General features: G+C 38.9%; 1 protein-coding gene across 2 annotated transcripts in view; it reads right to left on the bottom strand.

Moving 5' to 3' along the window:
- PDE1C (phosphodiesterase 1C) overlaps positions 1 to 4,962 on the bottom strand; it is a 158,005-nt gene extending 153,043 nt beyond the window's left edge. For both annotated transcript variants that reach the window (XM_071561535.1, XM_071561536.1), the window contains exon 1: positions 4,740 to 4,962. In XM_071561535.1, the coding sequence (XP_071417636.1) occupies positions 4,740 to 4,824 (85 nt within the window). In that variant the 5' untranslated portion in view covers positions 4,825 to 4,962. The remainder of the gene's footprint in view (positions 1 to 4,739) is intronic.
- Between the last annotated feature and the right edge of the window lie 14,959 nt (positions 4,963 to 19,921).

The raw sequence follows: 19,921 nt of genomic DNA, 5'->3' as shown, positions 1-19,921 counted from the left end.
GCAGCAGCAGTAAGAGACTAAACACCGTGCACGGCCATTTAATGGAAAGATGATGTCTGCAGTCTTTGTAGGGAGAATTGATTGCTGCTGCTATGACAACGAGAGGGAGGATGTGATGTCACAGAGCAACCTGAGCGACTGTTGTCATGTTGTTCCAGCACACAGAGCAACTCCTAAGCTGGGAATCCAACAGAGACTTCATTAAGTGCATTTGTTCAGTAATTAGTGCAACTTTCCCTGCACCACGCTCCCAGCTTTGCATGCAGTCACAGCACAAGGCTACCAGATGTAATCGTGAGGGTTAAGTGCTCAGTCTAAAAATGCTGAGCCTGTAGCTATTAGAAATCTGTAATTGAGCTTCAGCATGTTTGTTATGTACAATCTTTGTCATCTGACAGGGAGAAATGGGGAGCAAAAACATATCAGCATAACCTTGATGAAGTCTTGAAAACAAGCAATGGAAAAGTTGCATGGTTTGTTTGCCTGGAATGTAGGGCAGCTCCTTGTGTAACCTACAGGAGCATTCACTTGAACTGGAATAGACTGTCCAGGATAGATCTTCTGCTCATTTAAATCGTTGCAGTTCTCCTAACTACAGTGGAGTGATGCAGATTTACTGCTGGCCAGGGTTGTGCCTTGACTTGATTTGCACTAGTACACAAGTAAGTGCATGACACATCCAGGAGCATTTTGCTTTCTTAGTCATGTAAAGCTACACAACTTGGAAAAATGAGCTTGCACTTACACTACATCAGGAAAATAGACCAATTAGTATGTCACAAGGGTTAAAAATAGAAAATTTGAAGCAAACCCACAAATCCCCAAAGACAGTTTGAAAGCTCCTAGACTTTGGACCTCACAGCAGCAGTAGGAGAGGAGGCAGAGGCCAGACCTCTGGCTTTCAACATGGGAGAGGAAAAACTGGCTTGAGAGAAGGGTGCTCCCATCAGAGCCTGCCTGCTCAGGAACAGGCATGCCTGCCTAAAACTGAGCTCCAAAGCCACAGAAGAGTTCATGCCTCCTCATTGCTTTTGAACTTTAGGCATTCTAGAGAATCTGAATTTTGAAATTAATATCTCTGCATCAATTCAAAAGCACCATAAACCAAAACTCAGATCTTCCATAATAACTGGAGGGAGAACTTTTGCACACAAAATGGAGACAGTGTTCTCATAAAGAAACTTATCAGCAAGATTTAGAAAGAACTGTTATGAGCTAGGCTGTTTAAGTGCTACATCCTTCCTCTCCAAGAACACCTAAATTACAGCAGAACTCCTCACCAATTCACTTCACTCTATAAAAATAAATTCATTTGATACATTGAATAGGACAAACAGTGTCTCCAGATGCTTCTGGATATAAAAAGCAGATAGTTGGAGCTTTACCAAAGTTAAGCTCTTAGTCATAGGAATGTGATTAATACAGAAAGAAAATATCTTCTTATTAATATTTGCATTGATCGTTTTTCCAGGTTTAAAGACAGTGGATGTTCCTTACTTATAATAAGTTAATTACAACAGCACAGTAAGTAACACAGTGGTGTTCTGGGTTAATATCTCTCATTTGCACAGTAGCAATGAGACAATACACAGGAAAGGAAAAAAGTCCTTGACACAGCTTCCTTTCTGTTATGTTTTAGTGGAGGAAAATTTAGCCAAAGTCAAACAAGAACTTAAATACAGTATCTTGTGTATACAAAACTTTAGGTACTCTGACATTTGCTGACAAAGACCACCGCAAATAAAGGTCTTGAAGCTTTCATCTGAGATTCATTGAACTTTCTAGAACAAACTAAATATGTGAAGAGTCCCTCTAAATGGCTCACACCATGGCTCTACTCCAGATCCTTTATATCACGCTATCAGTGCAAAAAGTCCATAAAAACAGAATATCCAAAATCCTCAGTGGGCCACAGCACCCCAGCCCTCCTCAAGGTCTCTGTAAAAAGGGTGATAACTAGAGGAAAAGGATTTGCAACTTCCTTGTTTCTTCATATAGAAGAAAGCTATTGAGTATTGTCATACATTTTTCTTTCTGGTATGACACATCCCTTTCTTCTGAAGGGATCTGTGAAGTCCTTGGGAAGTTCTCACATCTCTCCTGTCCCAACAAAAGTGCTGAAAGCAACCAAGGTGAAAATTAGAGCAGTTGAGAAGCTGCTCTCGGTTGCACTGCTCTGTGAGTGGACACTGGTCATCTCCAGACACTTGAGGGTATCTAACTACAAGTCATCAGCAAAGAGCTTTCCTTGCACCAGCCTTCTTCTGTGCCCTCCTACTTTTATATCTGATGTTAGGCCCATGTCTTTCATTAAATTATCATTGACATTTTCATTAAGTCTCATTGTCACTGATAAAAAACCCCATGATGTCAAAACACTGTGCTGTCAAAACACTGTGTAGATCATCCTCTCTTGGCAGTTAGTGTAAAGGTCAGTCAATGTAAAATATTTTCTCTTCATAGTATCATTTAGATTGGAGATCTCTAAGATCATTGAGTCCAACTGCAAATTGAACACTGCCAAGTCCAACAAAAGAAGCAATGGAATGACCAAACATGCTTCTCCAGGTGCTCTCTACCACGCAGCTGGAGGTGACAATAGAGAAGATAAGGGTTACAATTTCTACCATTCTTCCATCTAATAATAGATATTTCATCATGGACTTACCCAAACTCCCAGTGTGTTTTGTTCATCTATGACAGCACCAACACTGTCTCAGGTAGAGCTGGACAACAATTTGAAGACGTTCCATGCCAACTGCTATGATTCATTTTGCACCCAAATGGAAGTTACTTCCTCTCAGTCTGATATTACTCTGTTCCTTAAGGAACAGAGCCTTCCCTCCAAGCTGACACTGCAGTAGCAGATGCAGCAGCTCAGCATTTCCCAAGAACTTCATAAAAATGTGTGGGACCCAAAACACAGAAGTGTCATCTGATGGAAAAAAGATGCTTAAGCCCTTCCCTGACACACTAATGTTCCTATGGGATCTCTTGGGTAGATTAATTTTCTTCGGTATAAAAATTAACAAATACATGAACCATTCAGTCTGCCTGCCATACAGTGCTGGTAATACTAGATAGCATGTTTACAGAGTTTTTACAGTTATGTGACTCAATCCAATGTGCACTTGCCCAGATATAAAAATAAATGTTATATAATGCACAGATCACAGAATCAATACAGTGTGTGCGTCAAATAGAAGAAAATAGCACAGAAACTTCTATGCAGCAAATATCCTAAGAAGCAAAAAAGCTTGCAATTTCAAAACCTGAGTAATTTGATCCAAATTTTGGTCTAGTTGTCTCATGAGCATGAGCAGCAATAAAGACAGCAGAACAAACCCAATGATCCTGTTGGTTTGTTACTGAACATAAAAAAAAAGAAGAGTTTCTCCTGCAGACTGACACAAACTGATGAAAAAACACTACTAATAATGATGCTGAGAGTGGAAGAGATTAAGATAGGGGCTTCAAAAGTGATCATATTGCAACAACCTGTGGAGGGACTGCCACCCTCCCATTAGAGGAAGACTTTTGAAAATTGGCATTTGCCTGGCAGTTTCACCTTTGAAATGCTATATGAACATTAACAGATAGTAAAGATAACTACATAAACATATTTTAATGAAACATACATTTCCATCTCCAGTTTTTTCAGCCAACTTCATGTCTCCATGATGTTAATGACTGCAAAACAAGTTCTCCATAAAGCAAAGGAATAAACAGGTACCTCCTCTCACACCAATAAAAGTTCGTATCCATCATTATAAAATGAAATGGTGACCCAGTTATGTTAATCTCATTCAGGAAAAACTTTCTTCATTTCACAACAGCAAGGAAGTGGAATCTCTTGTCTTCTTAAAGGCAGTCAACAGGAATTTGTATTGATTATTACAAGTAAGTTATCCATATATTTTAATATGGATTTAAAAAAAAAAAAAAAGAGATGTAATCTTGCTTTGTTTCTAAGTTCTATAGGGATTTATATACATGTACCCTAGTGAGATATGCAATTGTAGGAAAGCAGTCTGCTCAGAGAATCCCCAAATTTCAACTCTTGTATAGCAAGTGTCTTGGAAGAACACCTGTTGCTTTGAGAAGTCTCACTTTTCCCTAAGACAGCAAACAAAAACAATAAACTGCACTCTTCAAACAGATACAGCAATCTATCCTAAAATACCTTATCTCCTCACTTTTCTCTCTTCCCCAGAAATTTTGCTTCTTGTCTTTCAGACACAACAAGAATTATTACATTTATATCTTTCTGCAAACTGCAAAATGAAAAAAAGTTACAGAATTTGGAAAGCCTGGCTAAGCAAACAAATATTTCAAATAAAGGCAGGGCTCCCAAGGGTGATGTTCTGGACTCATAGGAAGGAAATGCAGCTAGCAAGTTGGAAACCTGCAATCCTGAAGCCCAGGCTTTCCTGAGGTAAGCTTCCAAAACAAAAGTGCTGCAAACATCTTGGTGAACTTGTGCCAAAAGCCAGCAAAAGTATCTAGACTGGCTGCATATCACAGGCAATTTTCTTGGGCAGAAAATAGTACAGAAATCAGAATGTAAAACCAATGCAAGCAAAAATTGCATGGCATCTATACATTTTAAAGGCATATATTGACAAAAGGCAGCTGTCAACAGCTGTCTTTTACCTGTACTTGCTGGAGCTAGAAAGAAAGAGAGGAAAGAAGAAGAAGAGAGACAATGAAGGAAAGAAGAGGAATTAAATCAGGCTCACCAATTGTAAAGCTATAGCCATCAATACTGAATGTAGCACTCCGGCATTTTTTAAATCCTTCCTTTCTGCTACTTGGCTCTGTCATGATCCTGCCAGCTTGTACTGGCAGCACCGCCTTTCTCTCCCCTGTGAAAGCAGAACACTTGAGCTCACTCTCAGCTGTCCTTGAGTATCTGCCTGTGAGAGCACACACACCCAACCTCACACATCTCAGGGGGAGCCAGATCCGAGAGGCTCAGAACCTGACAGTTTTCTCCTCCCACAAACACTCTCACTGGCGTGTTATCTACATGCCTGCCCAGAGTTTAACTGATTGGAGGCTTCGCTCTCAAAACCAGCAGTCAGTCAGTGCGAGACTCCCGAGTCCATAAGCAGCTGTAGCTGTCACATCTCTTTGTAGGAGGCAGCACACACACACACAAATGAAGCATTTTGCTGTGATCTACCCACAGACACTCCTTGTATTCCCTGCTATGCTGAAATGTGTTTCTCTGGCTCCTCTTGCCCACGGGGATTTCTGACTTGCAGTAAACTGTGCTCAGATGATTTCAGTTCTTCAAATACAAGCAATGTGTTGTAATAATTCAGGATACATGAATCAATCCAAAATACAGTACACTATCCATTATCTGCTACTTACACAAACAGCAAGTCTCTAGAAACCCAACTGGCAGCAGAATACAAGAGTTTATTGGTAAGGAAGAATGTGGGAAAACATCATAAGTAATTTAGCAGTAATGATGATAAACTGAGCAAAATGTACATGCACACACACATACATAAAAACAGTCTTCCGAACTCTTCCTCCTCCTTGTGGTTCATCACATGGTTTGTAAACTCATCTCTGCAGTTTCTTTAGCTAGTTATGTTTAGAAATGTTGACTCAGAGTGCTTGCAAGGAATCCACTGAAAAAGACAAGCAAGTCATCCCTATCCTAAGAACAGACAAAATTTAGAGTTGTCTAGCAAAGTTTTCACAAAAGTCTAGCAGCAAACCAAAGTTTTATAAGTCCAAGAAAACACTGTCAACATCTTAATTATTCCAGCATAAATTTGTCCAATTCTTTTGTTTTTTCCTTTAAAGTATGTTAAAATTAAAACATGCCTCTGAAGTGCTCCAATTTTTTCATGTTCTAGAGCATAAAATAAATATTCATCAAGTTTTGCATTGCTCTGGATGGAAACCATATGGAAACACTGGCTTTCAAGAAGACTACCATCAAAAAATATCTGTGATACAGTTTGTTAAAAGTTTGCCTAATGCACACCAAAAAATTTACAAAATATCAGCAAACCTGGCCATGTTCAAGGTATAAACCTGAGCCCTATCTTGGTTTCTCAACAAAAGTTTAAATCAAATAGGTATGCTTCACTTTTTAAAACCCTTTTCTTCAAAGGATGGAAGATAATCAATACTGAATTCTAGCAACTAATTTAAATTCCACTTATTTCTATCACTAGGGAAGTGCCTCAGCCAAACAGAGCTTTTTTTGTTGATTTTTTTAAATTACTGGGATGTTCAATAATATAACACAAGTTTATTGGGGAAACAGCTGTTAGCAGTGAGGGTTTGTTGGACTTTTTTAACAGGAAGGAGTACCTGGTCTTGCAGGTTTCTTGACCTTTCAAGACTGAAAATATAACAACTACTTACATGCATTTCCATCACTCGCACCTGCAATTATTTTTTGCCTCAAAAGAGTAGGTAATAGCTTGGGACTTTAAAGAAGTTTGAGCTATAAAGGTAGCCACTGTAAGGAAGAATGCTCAAGCAGTTTACTGCTCCATCACGTAGCTGCCTCTCCAAAACAACACAGAAAAATAATCCAAGTTAAAGTGTTTCTAAGCAATCTTTTTTTCTGTTACTGGTTATACAGATCACATAAGAACTAATGCTTTTCCTAAGACAGCAAAAGCATAGAGAATATTCACACTGTATCTAGAAAGCACACAGCTAACTGTTACCTAAATGAAAGATATGGAACCCTTCCAGTTTCAGTGTTTTGGAACTGTCAGGGTTCGAAAATCTAATTATTTGCTGACACCATTTTTTCCCTTAAACCATAAAACATTTATTCATAAAGAAGAATTGTAGGAAGACACCAATGGCAATCATGTCGTTTCAGTCAAGTTTCTAAGTTTGAGGAGAAATGCTCTTAAAAAAAAAAAAAAGATAGGTAGAGACAGCTTTGCTTCCTCTCTGGCTTGGACTGTGAAGCAGAGAATTATATCAGCATTTTGCTTCACAGAAGAATACCCAGATCACCAAGCTACTGCCGTGCTGCTCATTTCTGATCCCCTTCACTGGTATTTTGGCCGCTTTGTACAGACGGCCAGAGAGAAAAGGATTTGGCTGTTCAGTGGCTGTGCACACCTCAGTTACCTTCCAATGACACCTTGTGCAAGGCCCAGTTAATGCTAATTCAAACAAGTGTAGTAGTTTGATAAGCTCATGTAGGTCAAAGTGAACAATTACCCCAGGAAGAATAAAGACAGTCACTCAGCAGGGTGAAATGATCAAGTGCATTTAGAGGTCAGATTTCCCACTTGCTTGGAGAAGACCCTTAACTGGCTGGTTGCAGCAGGATGCTCTCTCCCTGCAAAACTGCAGAGTCTCCACATTGGGGTGAAAAGGGAAAGGTTTTGACCTGCAGGTTTTCCAAGAAGGGAAGTTTCTTCCCAGCTGTGGTTAAAATTTAATCCAGCTGCTCAAAGACAAAAGCATATCAGAAACTTGATACCTGATCCTATCTGATTCTTTGCACTTTGCTGTTCACCTCTTGGCCAGATTTCAGGTCTCCATTTACATTCTGCTTTCCCAAACAATCCCTGCAGATTCACCCAGATTATAGTACATTTCTCACATTCCACTGCCAGGAAGTACCAATATAGATAATCAGGCAGTTCTTGTGGCTGCAGTTCACTGCCATGTAGAGCAATACATCTGGTCATTCGTAAACCACCTGGACATCTTTGAGATGAAAAGAACAGTGTGAATTGAAAATATTTATTATTATTGCTGTAAACAGACCAGAGTATACATGATAACTTTTAATTTGGCAATCCGTAGAACAGCAGTTATTTTGGTATTTTCCTCTTGCTTTTTGATGTGTAGAAGAATTTGCATGTTTTCAGGAACTCTGTTTTAACCAAAGATCATACCAAATTAAACCAAATACCCATCTAAATCTGCCATCCTCCAAAATATGTGCTCGAGGAAGTTGTGAAAAAACAACCACCTGTAACAGGTAATAAACACTTCCTATTTCTAAGCAGTACTTTTCTGCCCTGCAATATAAAAAGGCATACTCTTCATGTTAATTTGTCTCAGCAAGACTTAAAGATTTGTAGTTACAGTTTACACCCAAATAATTTCCAAGCATAAACTCAAAATATCAATTGCATGAAGGAATATATCTGCATACTAACTCAAAGACATAACTTACTATTTCAGTCCTGTATCCCCTGGCTCATGTAGTGTGAGAAATAGAAAATGAAAGCATTGAATAAAATCACAGCTTCCCAGAAGACAAGGGTAACACTGCCACTCATTTCAGCAGGGCTGGAGCTCTATCCTCCTGGTTTGCCTGTGCTTCTGTTTATTTGGTTTCTAACACAAGCAAATTTCACAGGAGCAGTGATGAATTCATGTCTCAGACACCCATCATCTTTGTAGTACTAGTCATTAAAGTTATCAGAACTAGGATTTCTGATTATTTTTCGCTATTCAGAAGTGTCTCAGGTATCCTAAATTAATGGACAATTTGACTATTAAGAAAAAATAAATGCAGCTGTCCTGGATCAGACCAAAGGTCCATTGAACCCAGAGTCTTATATCCAACTCTGAATCCTATCTCCATCAGTGCCCAAAACTAAATGCTGAGGAAATTATAAAGGTGCTAAAATGATGACAAATAAGGCAGGCTGTGGTGATACTTGATATCCAACCACCACCAGCTTGTGTACCTCATGGACCAGCTGTGTATTCTGTATGTTCATAAACAGTCCAAAGTTTTCTGTTCAATCAGCTTTAACCTTCAACACCCTCATCATCCTTTGTCAGAGAGCTTAACTAAACATTGCATGAACACCTCCTACTATTTTTTGTTTTGAACCTTTTTCCTTCTCACTACCTAGCTGCTCTTTGGCCTAATACTCAATATCAGCTCTGAAGCCTTCTGGCTGTGAACCCAAAGGTGAGGAGCAGGTACATGAGTGGCAGAGGGATTCCCAGCGGGCAGGATTTCCAGTGGTAAGCAACTCCTGAGACAGTGGGTTCCAGTGAGAGTGGACCACAGAAGCACCTGGAAACTCCTGCCTTTGAAAACATTGATTGGACCATTGAATTTCCACAAACTTCAGCTGAATAAGTTTTTACAAGTATATACTTTTCAAAGCAGTTTTAGAGGGCCCTCTCACCACTGGTGTCAGTGTAACCTGAAAACATTTAATATCCAGAAGAAGATTTTCAGCACTTTGAAGATTAAGCATGATGCACCAAAAACTGAGAAACCTTTCAAGAAAATGTGAAGCTTCAGGAAAGAAATTCAGCTGAAATCTCCTGAGGTTCTTGGTATATTTCTCATACGCAACAATGCGGTTAAGTACAGCTGGTTGTTTATGCAGAGATGCTATTCTTCCCTGGAAGCTCTTACCGTTTCCTAGAAATATTCTATCTGCAGGACTATTCACCACATTTCAGTTATTTTTAGGTATCAAAGCCAGAAGGCAATATGACTTCATAATGCTCAGCTGTTCTGATATTTTCTGCTTGCTTCAAGCTTTAACATTTTCTCCCTTGCCAAATGCTGACAAAAGGATTAGTCTCCAGTTTGCTGAACTATTTTCTTGGTTTATGCTATTTTATGTTTTCCAGCATATACACATTTTGTGCTATTTAAAGTGACTTCTCACCATGGATGAAAATCCAAACATATCGAGTAAATACCAGGCACAAGAAAATTTAAAAAGATTGTAATATTATTTTGTCCTGGACTTCATCTCAACTATTTCAAGCATCTCTGCAATTCAAGGAAAATGCATTATTTTCTTAAGAAACCACAGGAGGAATCTACACCATGTGATTTAGGCACTTTGCTGAGTTGCCTAAATGAGGAACCCTCAGGCTTCCCCTGCAGTGAGCAGGCAGCCCCAAAGGTGAGTTGGACCTCCTAAAATCTGAATCACTCTCTGGAGAAGCTCTTACTCAAGGATCCAGAAAGACTGAGGCATCTGAGAGCTGGAAATGGTAGTTTAGTGAAGACAAGGTGTCCATAGCAATATTTCTTTTCTTTTCCATAAGCTGCTCTAAGATAATGACCACTGAGCTTGACAAAACCTGTTTTATAAATACCCATATTACTTTAATATTAAGTTAATACACAATTTAATTTAAGTAAATATTCATTACTCTAACCCATGCAGCCCTGAAGGGATTCTGGCATTCTAAACATTCACTGTTCACTATCACTACTAATCTGCATCCTCATAGTTAAACACTTCACAGCTCCACTCCCACACCATTCTTCAAGCCCTGTCTCTAGAATCACCTGGACACATGTAAAACACATCTCAGTGCAACATGAGCTGGTCTTCTAGGTCCACAAGTGTGTGGCATAGCAACAGGATCCACAAGCACTTGCACAATGCAGCTATTGTTAAGGCATAAGAGCCTTGGGAAACAAGCAAGAGAATGTTGAATAAAAGGTTAAAAGTGATTTTTAAACACAGAAGAGTAAGAGTCACTGGCATTTTATTTTACCCTCACACACAAAGAAAGGATTATCTGAAATCATCAAAGCCCACATTACTCTATTGTTCTGTTCAACGTGTGTTTTTCCCCTATCTTAATCAGCCTTATTATTTTGGGTACTGTTTTCTAGCTGTTGACTGGCTGAGACTGATGTTAAGTGGTGGCAGCAGGAACCAGCAGAGTGGCTGTTGTGCCATGCTCCAAGAGACAATCCTGATGCCATGCAACATCAGCAGCACATCAGACAGATCTATGGTGCAAGGCACACTATGGGCAGAACACTCCTAAAACTGCTAGCTTGACAAACGCTGGATAAAGATCACATGCTGTTTTCCATCAGATAAGAAGTAACTGTGGAAGAGCCAACACTAACAAACATCTGAGCTTTACCAGTTGAGTCAGTTGGCAAACTGTGGGAGAGGGAGTTTATACAGGCATAATCTACAACTCAAATTCTTTTCCTGGCTCCCCACATGGACCAGATGATACCAAAGGGATTTTTCCTCCCTCCATTTGCCAATATAACTATGTCAGTTTAAGAACTTTTATCAACATAGCTCTCTTCACTAATGATGCAGCAAGTTGGTTGTTTTGTTTTTAAACATATTTCTAGCTGACAGCTAATCCAACACAACATTTTAAGAACAGATCAAGACTTTACCTAAGGAACAACATACCAGCTTCACTCTATTTGCATTATCCCCCAAGGACAACTACTTTACCTGAATCTGCTCCTTAAATTTGCTAATGGTCTCTTCTCACTGGTGACACCCCCATGCAATCAGCCTTGCAGCAGTTCAAAGTCAGAGACAATTCCTGCAAAAGTTTGCAATAAACAGGCAGAAGCAATGCAGAAAGCAAGACAGGAAAGCAGCCTCCTGGCTCTCCATTCATGACACTGAACAAAGTCACAGTTCATCCCTGTGGTAAAGCTGATACCTGTGTGAGTAAAATACCTTTTCTCTGTAGTGATAGAAATCCTTGTCCCATATGGAAGGCAGTGGAGAATAAGGACTCCAAGGTTTGCTCACAAAATAAATGCTATAAAAGTGAAGCCAGTACATAGAAGTTTTATAGAAATATCTACTATTAAACCAAACATGAATTTTACATTATAGTGATATAGGACAACAAACATTTAAAAAAAAAAAGTATCCTTGTGCTTTTCTTAGTATGATGAGTAATGCATCACATCTTTACCACCTGGTGTTTTCCAGAAGCCTGATAAGCCCTGCACTGCTTTAGTTTATGCCCAGGTTTTTCAAACTGTGAACTCATCATGGCATTACAAACTGGGTACTGTGATGTGTTTCCTGAAAGTCCTGAATGGCATAAAAAAAGGTAGTCTTACTGAAAACAGATTGCTCTTTTCACTACTGGTTGAAAAGAATAGTCTGTTATTTCTGCATCATAGCTAGTATCACAAGGTACAAAACAATATCAGGGTAGACTGGAAATAAACACAGATCATAGGGCATGATTACAAATGATCCATCACTGACATAAATCAACAACTAACTGACATTACAAAAAAAACCAAGAAGACCCAGAATATTCTTGCAATGTATTCACCCTAAGCAAGTTTATTCTTCATTTTACTGACAGCGAGCTGGAAAGACCATGAAAAAATAAACAGGACCATAGAAAATATCAATTTGTTCCCCATCTTTCCTACCCTATGAAAGACCCTGAGACAGACTCTTCTCTATGTCACTGAGGTGCACTATGTTTCAGCTGTTGCAAAGCCATTGAGCATTTGGAGAAAATTAGTGAAGAACTGATCCAGTCCAAACTGAATCATTCAGTTTCTTCTGAACTATGATGTTAGTGATATCGTAGCTTTCTGTAAAAAACAAAACAAAACCCAACCCAATAAAAACATGAGAAAGCTTCCAAAATAAAGAAATTAAAGATAATCTATCTAATAATAATATAATTATAAATATATAAATAAAACACACTTATTAATCATTAACCATAATTCTTTAAACATAAATAAAACAAGGAGGGGGAGAGTCGTTCATTTTTTATCCAATATTTTAACAGTTTGGATTACTTAATAGTTTAGCATAATGCAGGTAAATAAGTCTTGGAGAATAAGAACTAGAAGGTATTCTTCTCCATTTAAATGGAATTCAGAAAGAAGAGAGAAAAAAAATTTAAATATTTAACAGACTCAAACAGTTTGAGAGGTTCAGCAATATCTTTTTGAGGAAAAAGATCTTTTAACCATCTGGACAAATTACCTTATGATTGAGGAAAGAAATAGTGATAAAAAGACTGATTTAGAGTCAAGTTAGTAGGCAAACAATAAGGCCCCATAAATGTTTACATATATAACTCATAATGTGACTCATTCTCTTCATTTGTATTCATCGACACACAATCATCAAGCCAGATTTTGCCTGTTTGAGAACAGTCTACAGCAAACCATGCCCAGCCATAATGGAGCATAATTTAACTGTGTTGCTCTTAGATATATAGAGAGTTCAGTACTTGACCATCTCTTTGTCATTGTTGCCTTGGATACAAGAAATGCTCAGAATCAATTTATTAAGGATTTGATCTTGGATGATTCTTTGCATTCTGGTTTACATCCAGCAAAACAATCCACCTGCATACTTTAATCACTTCAATGTTTTCAATAAAGTGAGACAACTTAGGTCTTTAAACTACACACCTAAATCTTGCTGGACTACAGCCAGAGCACTCAATACCTTGCAACAACAGACCTCAAGCAAGAAGTGCCATAACAAAAGTGAGTAGGATAAATGTGGTACATTTTATTGCTAAGTTTTAGTTACAGAAAAAAGGAGCATAATGTGTTTGCTTCTAAATTTGCAGCATATTTTTAGCTAATTAGGACCTAAGCAGAATTGAAGTGTAACCTTGGCAATGAAGAAAGAAAAAATAAAATCACAGTAGAAGAGGACTGTAACTAAAAGCTCTTGGGCCTCTCTGGAGAAGTGCAAGAAGATGAGGTTCTACAGTGTTCACACTCACCCTTTCCTTGAGCCCAAGGCTGACGTTCCCCTCCCAGCAGACATGCCTCACTGCACAGGGGCCTTCACTGTTAGGAAAGGTCATGAGTAACCAGCTGGATGATTTGGGGGCAGTATTGGGAATGAATCTCAGATGAGCAAACTGCTGAGTTTTCCATTATGAACACAGTCTATCCATCCTTCACAAGCCATGGGCCCTGTTGCCCACCCAGGGTGGAGCACTAGGATAGAAACATGTTCAGGGCTCTGGGTTTTCTTCCCAGTTCAGCTGAGCACACAGTCTAGAAGCAGAGCCAGTGGAAGAAGGAATTTTGATTTCATCACATTTGTCACACCAGCATAGCAAGTCCCCACACCACACTGCACGCTCATGGCCAAACAAAGAATACCCACTGCCCAGCCCCATCTCTTCCTCACTCCTTTAAATTACCACTGAATTGGCCAGAAAAGCTTTCTGGGTCCAGTTATATTATACTCTGCCTTGGACCATGTAATTGACTTTCTAAATGTTGCTGTTCTAAATGTTGCTCTGTAGCTCTCAGCAGAGCAAAACTTCAAGTCTGGGTAGCACAGACTGAAGAGTCTACTGTGACATATAGCCCTTGCCTAAACAACAGGTAATAATGCTTTCCTGGTAAGGAGGGATGCTGTGGATGTTTGGAATACAATCCAAGAGCCTAACAAGTAAGAGAAGTTTAAAAAAATGTTATTTAGAGACAAAGTGATAACCATTTTCCCTTTTTGCTCTTATTCTCTGACAAAACAAATTTCAGAGTTTCCTTACTCTGTCCTTGTGTTTCTTTAATTCCAGTGCTCTCTGCAGAGCACAGAAAACCCTGACATGTAGGAAAAACCAAGAACATGCAAAGATAAGAAGCATCCCATCCAACATCTGACCCATCAAACTCTTCCTTCCAAATGAAATAGAGACAGGAGAATAACATCTACAAACCAAATAAACTCAATAGGCTGAAGCTGTTCACAAGCAAGCAGTCGAAGCAAACAAATCCTTTTAAATACTCTGGGGAACCATTAGCAAAAGGCTGCTTTCAAGTTTTACCATTCTCTTCAACTGTTTAATTGCCACACACCAAAATACCACTGCCTGCTCTAAGAAAGAAATTTAGACTGATCAAAGTGGAACTGCTAATTAATTTACAGATGAGGTTCAAAGTTGTCTGAAGACAGATGAGGAATCACCTGACACTGTTCAGTCCTACAGAGAATATAGCCTGAACACTGAGCTCTGCTGAGTCCTCACTCCTCCTCAAGAAACACCTGGGGTTCACTCAGGGAGCCCAAATAATTTTTCTATGACGTGTACAAACACCTTTAAAATGCTCAACTGCCCTCACCCCCACAGCACAACGTCAGCTATTCTCTCTGCTCACACACCAGCCCTAAGTGTTCTCCTTGGGCTCTCTTCAGTGTTGTGTGCTCGCATCCCCTGGCGATGAGCGTACCAGGCAGCGGCATCGCACAGAGCCCCGGCTCGGGCCGGTAGCGCAGGGACACAGCCCCATCTCGTGGCTGCTCATCCGCTCATGCCAGCGTTGCTCCCTGCACTGGCTTCGCCCACAAGGACCGGCCTGTGTCTGTTAAGTGGGGACAAATCTTTCTAGAGCACCAGGAGTCTGGTAACAGTCTTTGTGTACACAGATATTTCAAAAAATGTACATAATAAGGGAAAGGGGTGGAGGAGGAAGAGATTAGACATAAACAAAGCTGCATGGAGAAATTTTAGTTTCTGTCCTGTTCTGTTTCCTGACAGGTTTATTGCTTCACAGTGCTGAGGAACCTTTTGATTGCTTCTTCATTTTGCACAATAACAGGAGAGAGAAAAGCTGCTGGCAAGTAGTACTATTGAGAGTACCAGATGTCCTGAAACCATGGACTCTTTGATTAATGACTGTTATGCTGAGGTAGTAGCAAACTACAACATTTTTACTTTCTGCCAAAAATAAGGATATTTATTCCAGCAGGAAGTCTTGCCTGCATATGTGCACCAATAGGAAGAAAAACAGTAGAACACCTTGTTTTGGAAGAAGAATTCATGATTTAATTTTCTTGGTTTATGAATTCATTCATCAGTCTTTTCAAAAGGAGGGGCTGACTAGGGATAGGAAAAAACTTCAGCAAAATGGTAGTTTAAATCATTCCTATGACATCTTCTCTTGGAGTCACATGCATCTGAGATACAAGTGACAAGCTGATAAGAGGTCTCTACCAGTTTCTACCTGACCTGTGACCTGCTTCAAAACATAAACCATGCTGTGAAGATTCCTGCACTGGAGAAAGGAAACAATTGTAACCTCCTTGGGTTTTACTTTAAAAGACCAAAGACTACTCTATCACAAGACTCAATGAAGATGTTGCAATTGATGAAACTGGATGGAGAGTCTCAAGAAAAAGTAACATCAGTAGAATAAAGAATCATATATTTAATCAGAAGACTTTTTCAAGAGAGAACTATTTTCTGTTGAGTCTGTGTCTGTCATTCTTGTACCTTTCAAACTGAAAGCTTGTGTGGGACTGTATTCTTCATGTGGGATGATAGCCCTGATAACTTCCTGATGGGTTAAGGGAAACACCTCAGCCACTGGAAGGGCGCTCCCAGAATACCACAGTCAGAGAATAATAGGTTACACAGGAAGGGACAAAGAGACTCCAGTGGCTTCCTGAAAGTGCTTAAGACAGACTGGTAGGATTACTGAAGAACAGAGTTTTATGGAAATGGCATGGTCTTTCTTCACAACATCCTTTGGAAACACAGGGTTAAACCCTCAAGTCTATGTCATCTGTCTATCATCCCAAAAGTTGTTATTGATTATAGTCACTCAAACTACCTCAGAAAAAAAAAGTATAAAAAGAGACCAGACATAAGCAAAACTGGGGAGAAATGCCATCATCTCTGCAGGGGTAACCACAAGTTACCTCCCACCTCCTCCCACCTCCTTCAGACAATGTAGGGGTGAGCAACCATGTATTCTGTTTTCCTATGCCTTATAACTTATATCTTATAATGCCTATTACCTTATACTTTACCTTATACCCCTATAACTTGTACCCTTATAATACCTTATACCTTTTGGATTACTGTCTTTCACTTTTACCCTGTAGCTACTTTATTTAATAATCTTACCTTGCTATATCTTTATTTCATAGACACCTAATTTACCAACTATACTTTGCTACTAGTTTTCCCTTGCCTTACATTTCATGATCATACTTTGCCACTCTACTAATTATTTTTGCTACTTTGGTACTAAGTTTTTACCTTGTTTTATACTTAGTTTAGTCTGTTGTGGGGGAAGTGGTGCTGCTTGAGTTTTGTACTGAGGCTTAGATTGTTGTGCTGTTCTGTTTGTGAAGCTTGTTTCTGGTTTTTAGTTTTTTGTTATTAGTTAAGCGCAATCATGCGGTAAAATGTTATCACTGACAATGCAACCCATATAGCAATAGTCTCATACTTGTATTAATAAAAGTTTTTTCAGGAACTGCTAGAGCTAGTCCAGTTTGTTTGTGGTGCTGGCGGCAGTATAACTTTTAAGAGAATTTCACAGTGAAGGTTCTCTCTTGCTATTAAGTGAAGTCTCATATCAGAGTATGAAAAGTCCTTCCAAACAGGGAATCTGCCCAGCGAAGTCTCATTAAGGCAGACACAGACAGTCTGATTTGGGCTTTAAATGGCTTATTCTGGGGACACTTATAGCTGATAACTTTATATTAATACAGGTGGTACAAGAAATCTTTGCATTTCTGCCCTTCTTTTTCACATGACCCTTCCCAACCAAACTTTTCCTCTATGATACTGCAGCACTGGGACTTGCAAAGGGCAGCATATATAAGACTGAAGCAACAAGGATGCCACTGTCACTGCTTTCATACCAAATGATCCTGTTAGAATTACAGTTATTTAGGACACAACTGGATTTGACACATCATTGTCTACAACCAACAGTAGAAATGTCAAAGTTAGGCTTGCTCTCCTAGATTCTGAAGAGAGTTAAGGTGTAAGACTAGGGGCTTGCTAGTTACCAGTAATGACAGCAGGCAATGATATGCCCATGGAAGAGAATAAAGAAGGTTAGAAGGGACCTATGCAGGTAATTTGATTAAGAACTTTCAATATCCCATTTCATCTTGCTCAAAGTTGGACCAACTTTGATGTTAGATCCCACTCCATATTCAGATAAAGCCGGTCATGAACCTGTACAGATGAGTTTTGAATATCTGCAGGGATGGAGGTAGCCCTTGCTCCATGTTTGACTCTCCTTAAAGCAAAACCTAACTGGGATTTCCCATGTTGCAGCTTCTATCCATTGCCTCTCATTTGTAAGAGCTACAAGCTCATCAAAGGGGTTTTACTTTTAAAATTTCCAAGACTCCAAAAATTCACCCACCAAATTTATTGAAAGGGCCTTCAGTTCTTTCATACTTTGAATGAATGCATGGGAGAAGATGCTGCACACCTTTCTCAAGAAGTCAAATCACACACTTTCACTGGCAAACTTCAGAAAATAAGGGAACTCGGCAAAAGTTTAAAGGGCAACATTCATATATATAAAGCATTTCATAAAGAAATTACTTAGCATATGCTAACCCATACAACTTAGCAAAATCAAACCCATCTGGCACACAAATATCAAGAAAGGAGATTAGGAGAAGAAGTAAAGAAATAGAGAGAAAAAGAGAGAATTATAGCTACCACCCCTAAGATCCAGCTTAGCTCCAGCTACCGGGAATCCAAAAGATGGCAGGGATCAATAGCAATGACAGGAACACTTTTTCAGAAAAAAAAATCCTCTGTTTGAAAAGACAAGGAAAGAAGAAGTTAAATCATAATTTTTTAGCACTAAGTAATAAATGAAGGCTTCACAGTTTTCCTACATTTATATGGTGTGATAACAATTGGATGGTAAATCATGTGATTTTGGTCGGATTGGTGCATTCTATCAGAATAAACCTTTATCCTCTACCAAGTGATCAAAAAAAATTAGAAATAGATTAAAATTTCATTAATTTATGCCTTTCATCTTATTCATGTACCACTCTCTAAACAGATCTATTCTCCCTGCAATACATAATCAATCACAATGCAATCATATAATTCTGCTGCTGTTATTTATAGATTAGGCCTTAATATCAATAAAAGAATTTGCAAACTGCAACTAAAATATATTTTGTTCTTAAGTGGGTAAAAATGTTCCCAAGGTGAAAGTTGCCACTAATAATGTGTTACAATTTTGAATGAATAATGTTGGGCCCTTTCTTTGATGTATGTGATGAGAAAAAAGCAAAGTAGCTGATTTTATTTCCCACCATCCCTGCACATATGCTCCCAGAGTTCAGGATTGCCAGATATGTCCCTTGGAGAATGATGTCTCCAGGAACTTCCATCAGAGCACTCCACTTCTATTCCACCAATGATTCAAGCCCAGGCTAAAACTGAGCCTCTAAGTTTGCTCTAGCAAGCAAAACCCACACAAGCAAATAGTTCCTGATTATAGAATCCATCTCAAAACATAATATTATGAGTAATTGTTTCATTTCACAGGCAGTGTAAAGCATATTTCCCAAGTTTAATTGTACAGGTCTGAGGAACTGTATTTCCTACAATATTAGACACTGCTTGGCAAATACTGGTATATGTTCCTGATGTAAACAAGAATATCTTAAAGAGTACTCCAAATTACTGCAACAGAAGAAAGGGTGATATCATTGCTGAGAATAACAATCCTGAGAAACATTTAGGTCTAGAATGTGAGGCGAAAAAACACCAAACACCCTGTGAATGTAAATACTCATTTGGAAGTATCAACAGCAGATTATTGCCTTCAGGTTCACCCTTAACTGAAATGACTATGACACTGATCATACACTTTTTTATGATCTTCCAATTTTTTAAAGTATTTGAAGTCTACAGCTTATGAACCTCTCAGAGAGAAAAAAAAAGAGGGAAAAAAAAAAGGAGTGCTGAATGCTCTAAAATCTATTTTAATGCCAAATTAATTCCTTCAATTCAAATTCCACATAAATAGCATCTTGACCAGGTGCAAAGACAAAAATTAGACCATGTAGTATGCCTATTCCACTGAACCTACTCTTTCCTGCTGTAGAGAGAAGAGTTAGAAAGCACAACTGGATAAAAGCTAATGGCACATTAGTGGTATCAGCCACTATCATTATATCTGTCTCAAGGTTGATAACACCTCAGACTCTGGCCATATTATTCTGAATTTTTGAGGAATTTCTGGTGTTGGCAATAAAAGGTTTCAGTCATTGGTAGAAAAGAAGTGGAGTGCTCTGATGGAATTTCCTGGGGATACCATTCTCTAACGGAATGCATTGCGTTGTAGACATAAAACAGGACCAGGAGAGACTAGATCGATGAGCCAGTAACTTACAGAAAAAATTGACGGGACATA

This window comes from Pithys albifrons, chromosome 7, assembly GCF_047495875.1.
Source record: "Pithys albifrons albifrons isolate INPA30051 chromosome 7, PitAlb_v1, whole genome shotgun sequence".
NCBI classification, from domain to species: Eukaryota; Metazoa; Chordata; class Aves; order Passeriformes; family Thamnophilidae; genus Pithys; species Pithys albifrons.
This window is presented reverse-complemented; position numbering and strand designations above follow the sequence as displayed.